The sequence below is a fragment of the Taeniopygia guttata genome, chromosome 10 (genome assembly GCF_048771995.1).
Source record: "Taeniopygia guttata chromosome 10, bTaeGut7.mat, whole genome shotgun sequence".
Lineage (NCBI taxonomy): Eukaryota > Metazoa > Chordata > Aves > Passeriformes > Estrildidae > Taeniopygia > Taeniopygia guttata.
Window position 1 is genome coordinate 6,525,757 of NC_133035.1, and position 15,590 is coordinate 6,541,346.

Here is a 15,590-nt window from a genome sequence, read left to right on the forward strand (position 1 = left end):
ACTAAAACTAAGCATAGTATCTGACTTGGAATCCTTCATAGTTAAAGTTTTTAAGAGTAAATTAAAAAGTCAAGTTTTTCCTAGAAAGAAAGGTTACCAACTTGAAATCCAATCTTTACTAAGCACTTTATATAGTGTCTCTGTGTTGCAAAAAAAATCTTGGTAAGTTAAAAAAAAAAAATCTTGACACATCCTAAGAATGAGATTTTAAAAGCTTTTTTAAGACAAATGCCTATTATTCTGTAGTAATACTTCATAATAAATATTCTCATTCAAAGAATAGTGCTTGATTTAATTCTTTGTCTATTTTGGCTTTGGATGAGTAGTCACTAGGGTTCCGTGGCAGAATGAATTTGTTTAATTCCATTTACTGCCACATTTTAGCCTGTGTACTAAATTATTGTCTTGATCCACTTGCACATAACATGTTTCGGAATTTAAAACATTACATATTTTGTATGAATTAGACTTCTGGTCTAGCATATTGTGCAGAATTTTGTACTCCAAACTTTTATTTATGAAATTTTTCGTAAGAAAGAAGAATATCAGTTCTTTTCAGTAAAAGTAAAAAAGTGAAAAATCTGTGCGTCATATTAGTAAAATGAATGAAATGGTTACTGAGACGGAAAGAGAAGCAGTTTTCAATCAACCCCACCTTTTCTGATTAAATATAAATTAACTAAGGCACTATAAAACGGCTACTTACTTTGCAAGATTGAGAAAAAAAATAATATCACAGACCCAGCAGTTAAAAACATTATTCAGATATTTGTGGTTAAGAACAGATGCTGAAAACCTTATCATTGTGCTTTATTTGGTGTTTTCTTGGAAAGAGATAAAATGACCATACTTAATTGTAAACTTGCTTCTAAAACAAGTAATGACAAATATGCAAACTTAAATAGACAAAACGGCCAGTGTGGAAATGATGGCTGGATTTGTTTGCTTATTTGTCACTGGGGGAATTTATGCATCTGTGTGTGCCTTCATTCTCCATGCAGCTGTCCAACATCATGGCAAAACCCAAAAAACTACGAGTGGACAAAAAAGTAAAGATGAGATAATTTTTTTTTTTTCAAAATTCTTAGTTTTGTCATTGTTTTGGATGCTTGCACAAATCCCTTGACAGTATATCTAAACCAGCAGTGGTAAATGGTTTGCAAAACACATGTGAAAAAGGCAAATCAAATATAAACCAGCTATGCTACCAGTGGGCTAGCAGGGTTCTAACACTGATACCCCAGGCAAATAAGTACCTGCTGAGTACTATGGGTATTATGGCATAGGACATGAGCTAGCATATGGAGCTGTACCTAAAAATAAGTGATACATTCATTGAGAAGTAGCTCATTGTGAAAAAATCTTCATTGTGAGGAAATCTGAAACATTGTTGGAAAATTATTTGAGATATGCTCCACACAAATATGAAATTATCATATTGAAGAGATTTAGAACTGTGTAGGAAATCTTCCAAAGGAAATCTTCCTTCCACAATGAAGGAATTTTCTGTGAGTTTTATTCACTTGATTCTTGTTGGAATTCTGATTGTTTTCCAGCCATGTGATGGTGTTGGCTGCACAGATGTGCTTTTACAACCAGATTTCTTAAGCAGTCTGGTTTTATGTCTCTCCACGGGCCTTTAAGATTAGAACTGGTATTATTGCTAGCCTTAACCCACGTAGACAGTCTGAGTATGGGGATAAAGTAATCAGCACCATTTGTGTCTTTCAAAATGCACATAGAGAATGTTTCCTCACTTCCTTTGTTCTAGGTGACCTTTTAAGAAGTAATTTTTTTCTTTGTGTTCCTACTAGAATTATTTCTATATTTATTTATACCTTGTTACCAACAAGCAGTATTTCCAGATTTTGTGCCATTGTGTCGAGATTTTACTCTGTAAAATTAAAACTGAAGGCTTTATACACACACACACACACACACACACACACACACACACACACACACACACACACACGTTTTAATATACCAAGGTTTAAGAGTTATATATAACTGCTGACAAATAAAATGGCATGCTATGTGACTTCTTAAGAAAAGTTTTCAGAGTACCAAAAAACTTAATGCAATCATTTTGGGCTTAACTCTCCTCCTTATATAGTAGAGAAGTGAATTTGCCCGAATTTAGACAAGTTGTTTGTCCCATGAGAAAATCTGGCAGTACTGAATTTGTTTCAGTTGTTGGAGTCAGGAAGGGAAATTTCAAGTTAAATTATACTGGATGTGCTCTGGGTACTCAGAGACTCATCAACTTTTTATTCAAGTATTTATCAGTTTGAGAGTTGCTAATCCAGTAGTAAATGAAATATTTGAGACACAAGGATGCATAATTATTTTAGGATGCTCCTTATCTAGTTTGAGCTGCATATGAATTTTCAGAATTCATACACATGCCATTTAGCTCAAGATTTAACATAATCTGTAGCTATATGGTTCCAATTTCCTGTGTAGCAGAAATCAGCCATGCAGAATTGGTCATTTTCAGAAATGGTATGTGTACTTGAAAGACACCTAGAAAAATTGAATGAAGTCTGCTCTAGCTGTGTGCTTCCCAAGCTTTTAAGCATGTGGGACCACTGTCCAGATAGCTGGAAGACTCCACTTGCACTGAAGGTTCACTTGCTTCTAATGGGCAGCATGTGTTTAATAGGATTACTTTGAAAGCAAGCACATTTATAAGATAAACTATCCACAGAATCTACTGTATAAACAATTAGATTCTCTAGAATTTTTTTTATCAAGGCAATAAAGATGCACAGTTTCTATTTATTTAGAAAGTGTTTGTTCAATTTTATACATTATAGATCTGCAGAGAAAGAGAAGCCTTGTTCTAGCACTGCAGCTATGCTTCTAATTTGTACCTAATTTGCACCAGCAGTGTAACTGATCTGCTGGTGCTGTGTGTTTTTGACCTGGCATGGACCCCCAGTGATGAAAAATGAGCCTTTAGTCTACTAACAGGGTAGATTTTGACCTAGGCTGGTGTTAATTCTTTTAATTTGCAATGCCGTAGAGGCAGGCAGTATGCTAAGATCAGACAGTCCTATGGTAGAGATGGTGAATTGGGAAGATGGAATCAAACAGAATATGGAGAGATTTTTGGGAAGGAATAACTGCACCTTTGACTTAGGAGTTTAGTAACTAGATGGGAAAAGTTGAGATGTGCTTGCTGCTCAAAGTGTAGGCTACAGTACTATGAGATTAGTTCTCTCTGCTCACTTCAGGTAACTTGGGATGTGTAATGAAATTACTTTGGAAACCTTCCTCCTCTTTCTTCTTGGATTTGTATTCTGGATGCGTGTTGCATCCAGTGTATTTTGACCAGCATTGCAGTTAAATCCCAAGTTTTCAGTGAAACACATACATTTCCTCTGGCAACTAAACAGTCATTTTCCTTTTTGTTTTCCTATCAGAAGAGGGTGGAAGTTTGGTATTCCTATAAACTATCAAAAATACAATAGATCATGATACAAGTCTTCCAAGGTTCTTTCTATTCATCCTTTGGATCTTAATCTGTGATTTAGTACCTCTGTGACATCAGAGAACAGAGGTGCCTGTGCTGCAGGTTTGTCCTTGGCTCTGGTTCTCCAGCTGTATGACTCCTGCTGGGATGCTGACTTTCTTTTGCTCTGTTGAATGCTGCTCAAATCCTGTCCCCTCATTAGTCTGTGTGATATGTACAGTACTGACTCCTTATTGGTTACCTCTATTTCAAGATTGTTGTTCAAGATTGTATCTGCTGCCAGATACAATCTCCTACCTTCTTCCTTTTGCTTGGTTGATTTCTGCTTCTGCTGGCCCTCTATACACGTGGCTAGAAAAGTGAATTTTGCCCTGGACACAGATGTTCAGGGCTCTGACCAGCCTCAGCCTGGTGCTCACACAGGCTACCTCAGCAGCCACATTTAAATTCAGCCCTGGGCCTCCAGTCCCAGTTTGAGCTGCCTTGGAGGCAGCCTTGGTGTGGCTCAGCCTCAGTCCTGTGTGCCCTGGCCAAGATCCTGCTGGTCTGTAGCCTGCTCCATGGACTGGCTGCTTGGCTTGGCCCTGGGCCTGCCTTGGCACTACAGACTTGTTTGACCCTGGACCTGCCCTCCCTGGACCTGCCTGTCTCTGACTTGCAGTGGCAGTGGGGAGTCCTGGCCAGTGAAAGCATCTGCCTTGCTGCCCTTGTTGGAGCTTGACACCTGACTCCCCATCCCTTTAGGGAGCTGCTGTCACTGCAACCTGACAGTTTTTGAAGGTGGCTGATACTGTTTTATTGCTTTAGGAAAGTAGAAAGCATGAAAAATACTGGCCAGCTTTTGCAGAGCTTTCTCTTCATCTTTAGTTGGCAGGAGGTGATGCTCTTTTCTTCAAAAATAGATTTTACCATAATGTTTTTTACACAGCTCTTATCTGCATATTGGCCTAGCATGTGTTACACTTGATCCACTCCTGGGAAAGACTCACAGTGATCTTCAAAGTTCTGTTTTCTTCTGTCTCAAAGAATATCATTAATGCTTTGAGATTTTTACCACTGTAGAAGATGACTGGTCAGGGGATGTATATGCAGGAAAAGATGTTCTACCAGGGCTTCATCCTCTGGAAGAATTTCAGGAAAGTTTCCAAGCAAAACTGAAAATTACTATTGCATTCACAATCCTACCTGGTTAGTTTTCTCTTGGAGACACTTGTTCCCATCATTTTATGATGGCATGTTTAAGGTAGCTGTCATTTGCCAGCTGTACACTTGGGAAAACAGGTGTTGCCACTAACATCTAATTTCCAAGCTTTTCATTCTGGTTCTCAAGAGACTCTCCTTTATAATTCTGTTCTCATAGGAGGATATATGGAGTAGGGTGTGACATATTGTGTTATGCCATTTGGTACCTTTTTTTTTTTTTTTTTTGTACTTTTCTGTTTATTTGATTTTATAGTTAAAACAAATATACTTACATGATCCAGATCTTGTTGTATCTTTAAATTACTTTCTACATGTATAATTAGAAGAATCAACCTTTATCCCTCATGAAGAAGTGAAAGATTTGAAAATACCCTGATTCAAACTCATATTTAGATTGTTTTACCTAGGAGGAGGCTTACTGTCCCCAGGAAATAGATATGTATTATTTGTATGATTTATAATTAATTTTATATAGTTACAGATTATTTAGAATTTTTCATGGGGATTCAATTTTGTTAATGGACCAACATATTTAGTCTCATTTCTTATTTTAGGTAAAATATCCAAATATAGCACTGGTACCAAGTATAGGTTTATTCCAGGTTTGTGGCAGTTACAAAGGAATGGGTTCTAATATTTTAAAGGGTTAGGTCTGCTTTTCCTTTGGGTCCTACTTTTAGTGGCTGCTCATTTGCCACACTTCAACAGGAAACACAGATCCAAATGCCTTATGTGAAACTTGGGTGATGAGAGGTAGTTTTCTAGAAATATGTGTCACTTTTTTCATGCATATAGAAAAGCAGATTAAATAGGATCCATCAAAGAACTCTCTTCCTTTTGGTTTCATGACTCTTTTGTGTATAGGAAGAGGAAGAAGGCAGCATGAATAATGTTGAATAATGTGTTATGAAAATACTTAAGAAAATATTATCAAAGTTTAAGTGTGAGGAGAAACAGAATATGCCTTATTAATATTAAAATATTAATGCCTTATTATGAAAATATTAATACCTTATTAGGAAAACAAAGACATTGATTAACAAATTCAGAAATAAGAATTTTTGCCACAAGATGAATGGTAGTCATAAAAATTTGAAGTTCAAAGAATGGTGTCCACTTGCTCTGTAGTCAAAATGTCGTGTTTGTCAGAGGAAGGAATGCCTCATAAATGTCATCTTATTCTCCTTGCACTATGCAACTACTGTCTGGGGAGGCAAAGAGGTGCTCTGAGAACTTGGGATATAAACCAGAATTCTATCATCAAAATAGAAAATTGGAATATGGCCATGAAAAATACACATTCTAGCCCAGCCCTGGGCAGGTGATAACCAAAGGTCCTATCCTCCCTCTAGCACATTGTAAGGCCAGAAAGGGGAGTGGCATAATAGATTCAGTAGCAAAGAAAAGATTCAAGTTGATAAATCAATTTGAGGTTAATATTCAGCTCTTTGAAGTTGGACTTTACTAAGAAAAGTCTGGCTTTGTAATCAAAAGTTTTAGCTTTAGGAAGTCAAGAGCAGGGAGAAGAGGGAGGAAATGCTCAGATTTCCTTTTAAGGGTTTGAGTGTAGTTTAAAGCACTGTGCAGTGCCAGTACCATGGCAGTAAGAGGAGAAAATGGGATGGTCATGAAGGTAACTTGTTATTATGGAAGCAACTGACAACTTCCTCTGCTGTAACCTACGCTGGGTTGACCTAAGCACAGACCAATGTTTGAAACTTGCTTTGTAATGCTGTTCTCATAGGATGTTGTAATACTTTTTTAACAGTGTGTACTTTCTAAAACTGATTTCTATTTCCTCACGAAAGAGAAAGAACAAGATGAAAAACAGAGAAGTCAAACTTGGAGTGACTTTAGATTACAAACAAGTGGAAAAATGAGGATTGTGCAGTTTAGGAAGGGAAATAAGCAGGAACAGAAGTTGGAAAGTTGCCCAAAAAAAGTATCAGTCAGAACACAAAGTGACTGTATGGAATAATTGATTACAAACTCTTTAAAGAGCATTTTTGCACAGCAACACTTTGTCTTTTCCATAACTGTAAAGTGGAATCAAAAAATTATTAGACATACAAACTGAGAAGTAAATCTCCAGCTTCATTATATAAAGTCGCAGCAGGAGACATGCTGCTCCATGCAGTGGAGTATTCTGGTAGCCAAACAATATTTCAGTTTTAGGGACATAGCTATCCCCTTAAATACTTACTTTGTACAAGAAATTGTGTGAAGTCAGCTGCTTTTCTAACAAAACAATTGAGCAAAAGGGTACAAATAAAAGCTGCGAGTTACTTGGTGTTTCACATACTAAATGGAGTTAAAACTTCAACCAAGAAAGAATGCTGAGGTGCAGTGGAATATGTGTGCGGGTCTGGAACTTGTTTCCTCCAAGGTGCTGCACGTCTGGCCTTCCATGCACAGGGCTCCGTGTACTTAACCCCCAGGCTGCAATCATAGCTCACCCTTTGTCTTCCTCCCCAAGCTGTGTGGGTTTGGTTTTGTTCAGTAGCATCTATAAAAGTCCAGGTCCTTCTTGTACCTATTGTGATTTCATCTGCTGAAATCCAGATTCAGTGTGATCATGGCTCTTCCAAAAGGACTGCAATAGCAAGGCTTGCGATTCTGCTTGCTTAGTCAAAGCAGATTATTTGATGGGTTGGAGCATTATAGATCAAAATAGGAAGCAATCAATAGCAAGAATCCTATAGGCAGAGGATAGGAGAGAACCTCTTGCCCTCTTTCATCACCCTGTCTGCTAGGGAAATGCAGAAACCAGGGGAGTGGATGTATATGCCTTCGCAGGGATAAAGAAATCCCTCAGTGCTTCAGCTGCAGCATTTCCTGAATCCAAGAAGGTAGGGTAGGGAAAGGCATTTTTCTGCCTCCATCCTTCTCAAGTACACTGGGTTTTTTTCAAGTAAAACACATTCTTTCTGCAGTCTAAATTATCTGTCTGCTCAAGCACACATAATGTGGCAAGAGACTTCTTTATTTCAACTGTTTAATTTAACATAAACATTATTTTTAAAATAAAATGAACATAACCTCATAAAATAAATTTTGAGTAAAATGTTATGGCCAGTGTCTTTCAGTAGTTCAGGCTAAAGCACAGTGGTCATTTATTTTAACCTTAATACATCTGAATAATTAATTCAGAAAGGAATTCTTCCTGGAAAAATGAGATGAGGTAATCATTGGAAATGCCTATCTGACAGCAATAAATATGGCAGCCATCTTTACACATGACTTCATCAACATAATTTTCATCAAAAATTTTCTCCCTTCCTTCTTTTTTTAAAGTAACCTACAGATCACCAACTGGAAAAAAAGGACCAATTAAAATAAAACCAAAGCATACAAGATTTTCCACTTGATTATGTAATTTGTACTGAATTTCTTGTACATTCAGCCTTTTTCCTCCTCTGTTAAATTTTTACACGAAATACTGAAATAAAAAGCTAACACCTTTTCTTAAATAGTAGTAGAATATGCAGTGTCTACTGCTTTTCTTTTTAGTAATTCCTGGAAGATGGTGTCTGTCCAAAGCAAATTAATGCTATTTTAAATACTTGTTTTAAGAAACAGTTGAAGGACTTGTTGGTTATGCTGTAGCAGCAAATTTGGTTTGGCCTTCAGCTTACTTTTAAATAGTTATTTGGTTTAGGTGTGTCAGCCTAGCTGGCATTGATTCAGTGGCATTGATGTTGCACCTGTAGTGACAAAACATGAATTAGAGTAATTCTTTTCACTTGTATGCAAAATGCACAGAAATTGTCATTGTCTTGTTCTAAAGTAACTCAGTCTGAAATATGTAGTCATCCTCCATGTTATCTTGCTTTAAGAATTTGAGAGTTAAACTCTACAGACATTGAGGCTATAGGAAGTAGAAAGGAAGTCTTTAAAAGCTTGTTTTGACTTGTGTTTTTACTCTATTATTTCTTTTATATTAGGAATTTGGTCAACTTTCTAAGCTAATATACCTTTAGCAGAAAGCAGTAGAGGTGATACTTTTGAGAAGTTTAACAAACTTGTCCTCTTTGAAATTCAGGTACCATTGCCTCAGGAGGAAGGTAGTAAGCAAACTTCATAAACTAATTGATATTTACAAACCCTTTGAGACTGACAGCTAATTTTTTTGGAGATGAATGTCAGTACTTTCTTAATAAGAGCTTTACTATCCAAAGGTTCTTTTTTTGTTTTGTGTATTTTTATTTCTGAGAATAAGAGATAGGAACTTTTTCCCAAAACATTGTGATGGCTTTTTCTGGTTTTGGTTTTTGTTTTTCTTTTTTTAAACTATAATTTTGGACTTTCTATTTCAATTATACACCTAAAATAGATATGCTATTATTTTGCTATGTTTCTAAGTAAAAGTGAAGGTGTTTTTATGTTGAAATTACTGACATCTTATTTCTTACATTTTACTGTTGCAAGCTATTTTGGTTTCTCTATCTGCTGCTGCACAACTTCATATCTGAAATAGCTCATCAGTCATAAGCTGATTTTTTCTGTTGCCCCAGTACTTTTGTAATCTCCAGTGTAGTGATTGTTGAGGTTTGCAGAAAAGTTTTGATCATGGCTGCAGCAGTGCAAGTTGTGCATAGTGTTAAGTTTCAATTTGCTCTGTGCTGAAAAGCAAGGCTGCACTTGTGCCTATGGACCAGCACAATTTCATCCAGTTCAGTGGGATAAAGCTTGAAGGCACAGGAGCATGTATGAGCAGATCTCTTGTCTTAACATGGAGAACAGAGCACCAGCTTCTGAAATTCAGGAAATTCTGCCTGTATTTTTCATAGAGGGAAAATTAAATGCATATGGAAAGAATTAGTTATATGACTTACTAAATGGGAATGTTAGTATAGTTTTCTGTGTTCAGAAATTCATCCTAAGTTAGATTTCAGTTCAGTTAGACTTTAGTAAGATTATTCATTATTTGCAGAAAATACACTGCACTGGGGAATGATCAACAGAAGGGAGACTAAAATAATTTTTAATGATTTTAAATTATTAAATTTGCTTTTCTTCCTGCCCTTAAAGAAGAGAAGATGGGCAGTATTGTGCCCATGCTATGTATTTATTCAGAAAAACGAATTCACTTTGTGAAGAACAGCAAAACAAGACAGAGTTTAATTTTATGGAAGCAGTGGTCAATCTGCATGGAGGAGCTTTCATCACTGGAGCTTCTGTTACACACTGCAATCTGAAATGGTGTGTACTTTTAAAACTTTTTCAAGCCCTGAATTTTAAGAGTATCATAGTTGCAGCTCTTCTGTTGGAAATGTTTTGAACTCCAGTTTAGTTGGCAGTTTGCTCACTTTACTTTTTCCTTTTGTGGTACATCTAGATATTTCAGAAAAATATGGAAGGACAGATTGGCTTCCTGACAGGGTTTTGATGGAAAATTTCCTTAAGTTTATTCAGCTTTACATTTTTATTCTGAAGACTTTGCCATAGGCAACCAGTGTACAAAGTACCTGTAATGGCAGCTCTGCATTTAGCTGTCAGCACCATGGTATAATCTGCAAATGTTCAACTATCCTTAAAAGGGGAGAAAATACTTCTTAACTGTAGGTCTTGAAGGGAGGTGTTGTATTTGTGAGAACAACATAGTAATGGAGAGCTCTCAATGATTTATGTCAGAAAGTACCATTAAGGTTACAGTGTCACGTTTTCAGAAGCTGCAGATTTGGGCTGTCAGTTGGAATGTCACCATTCTTAGGAGTCCCCAGCTGACCCCTGTGGTCATTCAGATCACTGGGGAGAGCCACTCTTGAGGTCCATACTGAAACTCTTATTCTGGCTCCGGAATGTTCTGAAGCTTGCACTCCTCCCTCAAGGGGAGTCACCTGAAGAGGATTCCATTGAGAGCCCCAGTCCTGGCCAGCCTGCACTGCAGGGCTCCTCCCTGTCCTCCCTGGCGTGGCCTCGCTGAGCATGGTGCTCGCAGGTACTGCAGTGGTGCTGCCACCACCACAGCGCTGCAAGGCTGTGTGTCAAAAGGGGAAGAAAAGGTTGACCTGTGAAAGGTGGTCTTCTGATTTGAGAGGTAAAAATGGGCAGGGTTTTCTGGAGGTGCTGAACAAACAGCATTGTGAGGTTAGGCAGGAGAATGTGGGATCTTTATGGGCAATAGTGGGAGTCTGTACAAGGAAAGAACTGAGAGGGAAGATGTACAGTGGCAATCATGTCTAATTAATAGAGGTCAGATTTGCCTTGCTTGAGAACCAGATATCCAAATGCAAATAGAACAGAATTTGGACTTTACAGCAGCAGTGCGAATGCTAATTTTCTATACTGCTTTGGGAGTTTGACTGTATTTAATTGCAGCTCTGAGGAAGACTATTTTGTCTTCTACCTCTCATAGGAGAGGAAAAGACAGGTTGGTAAAGCTAATTTAAAAATAGCCTGAGGAGTCTGACATATTCAGCTGTGTGTACAAAGTTCACCAAATTACAAAAAGAAATATAATACTTAATAATGGTGTTCTTCTCAATTTCACCACCTTTTTTACTTCCTGCCTCCTAAAATTTTGAGATATTTTCAAGTACCTGTATTGTGAGTTCAAGTGGTTTATTGTCTGACATATGAGACCAGGTTATTCTTGGGTCATATTTTTGAGATATCCCCTGGAACCATACGGATAAGAACTATGTATTTACATGAAAGATGAGAATATAGTGTGGTTTTTTGAATTTAGGAGTTGGAACTTTAAGAAAGGCTTGCGATTCTGCTTGCTTAGTCAAAGCAGATTATTTGATGGGTTGGAGCATTATAAATCAAAATTTCTTTTCTTCAGCTATAATATACAAATGAAAGAGAGACTACATCCATATCCTACTCCAGGATTATTCTAAAGGAAGGAGGTCCATTTCGGGAAGCAGTTGTGACGTTCTAGAGAGTGAATGGGCACCTGGGTTCCCCTGGGCTGTTGGGCTGTTGCCCTGGGGCAGGGATGAGAGGCAGCAGGTTCTGACAGATAAGGCAGGATCAGGCCGTTCAGGTTGCAGGACTATGCTGGTGTAGGGCTGACTGTAAAACCATAGGTTGCTTCCTGGTTAGATTTTAATTTGTGATTTATTTATTATAAACTTGTTAATAAAAGGAGGTGCTGTACCTTTAAGTAGCACATACCGTCTAACCATCAACAGGCATCTCTTGCAGCAGCTTTAGCCTGTTTCTCCAATCATGCCTGCCTAAGTCAATAACGCTTTGCCAAAGCTCCTCGTGCATTAAAGGTTACCGTTTAGCTTGTTCCATGAATCACAGCAGATGCATAACTTGGCAGTGACCATTTCTGTCCCTCCCCTTCTTCGCTTCATACTGACTGCAGCCCCCCAGCTCAGGGCTGGCCGAGCCCCCTCCCCCAGCAGGGAGAAGTCATTACATGAAGAGATCAACTTACCAGTTGTCTTCAGAGCAGTGGCTGAGAGCAAAGCTCCTGGTCGGACCGTGAGTGCGAGAGAAAGGGGGAGAGGGAGACAGACTCGTACCTACAAGAGCTCAGGGCTGTGATCCTGAGACACAAGTGCATCTGCTAGCTGTTAGTACTTGGCAGAGGGTTTGCTCCTCCAGGGTAGCTCTAACTTTGGGTAATAATGTTTGTCAGCTACCTGATACTAACGTTGCTCTGCTTTCAAACAGCAGTGTTAGCAAGACCTGGGGGTGAGGTAAGCAAAGTACAATGTCTTGTCAAAAATAGTCTTGTCACAGTTGCATTTTTCTTCGTGTCTGTTAAGATGGACTGTGGATGATTTTTATGCTGTTAGACATTTTAGAATTGTGTTGTGTTGTTTAAAAAGCTTTTGCTTTGGTTTAGTTTTGGGGGTTTGTTTTGTTTGGGGGATTTTTGTTTGCTTTTTTGCTTTGGGTCTGTTTTTTTTTTTTTTTTTTTTCTTTATTCCTTTGCAAAAGCCAAAAGGTACTAAAGGAGAATAGTTTGAAACTTAACTTCTCTGGATTTGATATACAATACGCTTTCTATGAGAGATGACTAATTTGTGAATTTTTCTTTACTAACATACAGAGAAATATGATACTCTGCAGCAGTAGATGGTATTGTTTTGTTCATATTTTCTGCAATAATGTGTGCTAGAGAAAAAGTTTTTGCACAGCTTACATTTTGGGGATATGACCATGTAAAAACTCCAGGCTTCATTACTTTAATAACATTCTTTTTGTGCAAATACATGTAATGTTTAGTCTGGGGCAGGGCAGAAAGAACTTGATTTTTAAAACTGTATATCATATAATTAAAGAGGGACTCTATGCGTTCCTAGTATTCCTAATTCCTAAATCTTCAGCAGTGGAATAGAACAGCTCTTTATATGCTTTAAAAATTTGCTGCTTGATTTATGAAGAGCCATTTTCCAGATTTTTGTCCTCATCAGAGCAGTTTGTCATCAAGTACTTATTTCATACCAAAGCAGAAATTTTCTGCTACTCTTTTGCCATTTAGGAAATAACTTAGCAGGCGTGGTACTATTAGATATAAAATATTCCATCTAATGAAATTACTTGCAGAAAACACATTTGATACTCATTCTCCATTGCTCTACCTGAAATGGGATGTGTAGCTGTGCATTTTAAATTGAATCATTGGATAATTTTGTTCCATAAATATGCCTTCCTTAAGTAAATCTTCTGAAAACAGTGATTCTACTTTAAAGCTTTATTGTGCTATCATATCTTAATAGTTGCCTAATGAAGTCCAGATCAATTACTTTCCCTGGTAAAGGTGGAAGTGAACTGGAAAAAACACCTTGTCCAACACTGTGTGGTTGACACTCTCTGTAGCTCACATGTCTAGAAATGAACTTTATTTTGCTTTCAGCGTGTTTTAGTAAGAGAATCTGTAACAGCTTTGTTTCAAGAAAATGTCTCTTAATGAAATCTTGTGCTGCCTTTGATCTAGTTAAAGCACAGAAAGGTTTTCAGCGGTGTCTCAACAAATTTAAATAGTTTGATGATCAGAGCAAGTGGAAGCTGATCATTGCCCTCTAGTTGTCACAGAAGTTTTTAACTTCCTGCTTGATTGTTATGGAGCATAGAAAATGATAGATGGACTCACCTTGTTCAGACTGAGCGACCTTAAAATCTGTGGTGGCTCATATGGAAAATATTTCTGTCACCACTGCATGCACATGTGGTCTTCAGAGATCCATATAAAGAACAAATCTAGAGCAGCAGCAGTGTTGCCTGCCAATTATCCTCGTTAGTAAGTAAAATAAAAGCAATGCTGTGTTCTTACCTGGAAATTAATTTCTGCTGTAAAAGTGCAATGTGGAATGTTTTAGCACTGTGATCCATATGCCAAGTGCTTTAAACTGGACTGTTATTCTTAGTTTTTCAGCTAATACAGCAGACAGAGTATAAAAAATTGGCCTGTTGCTTTAGCAGTGAATTTTGAGTTGTAGATTTTAGCGTAGGTAGTGAGAAATTTTCTCCTTTATTATGTTCATATGCCTAATTTTGGAAATTTCATAATAAAAATATACTGTGTCTATTGTTATTAATATAATATTTCTTTGTCCTGTATTGTAAGAGACCACCTGATAATCTTGTGCATTTCCCTGCTCCAGCTGGAGAACCTTGGCTACATAAATATTATTTCTCTAGGAAATTACTCAGTAAAGATTTTTCCTGTGGTTGACAGTGAAGACAGAGAAAATAAGTGAGAAGCCATTTTTTAAAGGAATCTGAATTGTCATTTTGTACTCCTTTGGACTGTTTTGTATACCTCTCTGAATATTTTAATTGATTTATAGGTATGTATCTTTTAAAGTTCTGCCCGTAAAAGTGTCAGTTTTTGATAGATTATGAAGTCAATGGGAAGTTGCTTTTCCTGCCAGCTTGTTTTGTCTGTTTTTTAATGCTGCAGAACTTACACTGTTCACGAAACAGAAAATAACAAAAATTCAAGTATTATGTTTTTTCCCATATAATTCTTAAGGAGCCCCTAACACTTGTTCTAATGTGTGTATGGTTATGTTCTGCTTTTCATTTGTTGTTGATTTAAGGCGTGACTTGGCATGAAGTCAGTGAAACTATGTTGCATCACTTTTCCATCCCGGAAGGAAATAAGGTTGTATAGATTTGCAACTTGCACCACATTTGTATGGCCAAGCCCAGAGCTTGTGTGTGTGCTTCTCAGCAAATGAACACTCTGATCTCCTAGCAAAACAATGCTTAATCAAGGTTTCCTCCTTCTCACTTCTTTAATCTGCTGGTTTGGAATCAGCTCTAGTAGGAGAATTGTTGGTTTGACTAGATGCATTGGGTTTGAGAAATCTTTGAGCAAGCAGGGAATTTTCTTGAGGAATAGCCCATCCCTGTATTTTCAGGTATTCCTAAGTCATTATTCTTCACTCAAAAGTAGGTAGCCTTTTAAACTCTGTTTTCTTAGAGTACTTATCAGATATTTGCACATGCCGTGGGATTTTAGTTGATTCAACTGAATTTTCCTATTTTAGTAGCTTCTTTAATCCCATATAAATTGACCATAAATCAGTACTGTCAGCCTTATCTGCCTCAGTACTGGTGTCAGTGAAGCTGTGCAAGTGCTCCAAAGTCACCAGCCTGGCCTTCTCAGCAACAAAGCAAAACCAAATTGTACCATTCTGAGTTTGGTTTGAATTGTTTTCTATTAGTTTTTTAAAAAAATCAGTCTAGCTGACAAAATGTGTGGGCAATGGGAAGGAAGCCTCACATATAACTTCTGTGTCGATTTGATCTGTATTTTAATGGATAAATAATCATAATCTGACTAATCATCAAAATACATAATATATGACTTAACACAGAACTTTCAGCATGTTTATATGAACAGGACAGGTTTTAAGATACTTAATTATTTTCAGTTCTTGAGTAGCAGTTGTTCAGATAACAGCATGTTTTGCCACATTAATCAAGCTGTTTA

General features: G+C 37.3%; 1 protein-coding gene across 3 annotated transcripts in view; it reads left to right on the forward strand.

Moving 5' to 3' along the window:
- Window positions 1–15,590, forward strand: part of THSD4 (thrombospondin type 1 domain containing 4) — a 236,772-nt gene that overhangs the window by 130,198 nt on the left and 90,984 nt on the right. The window contains exon 1 of one of the 3 annotated variants that reach the window (XM_030281192.4): window positions 11,949–12,342. The exons of the other annotated variants lie outside the window; for them this stretch is intronic. Within the exon in view, the coding sequence (XP_030137052.3) occupies window positions 12,271–12,342 (72 nt within the window). The 5' untranslated portion in view covers window positions 11,949–12,270. Of the gene's footprint in view, window positions 1–11,948; window positions 12,343–15,590 lie in introns of those variants that run through there. 3 annotated transcript variants of the gene reach the window in all.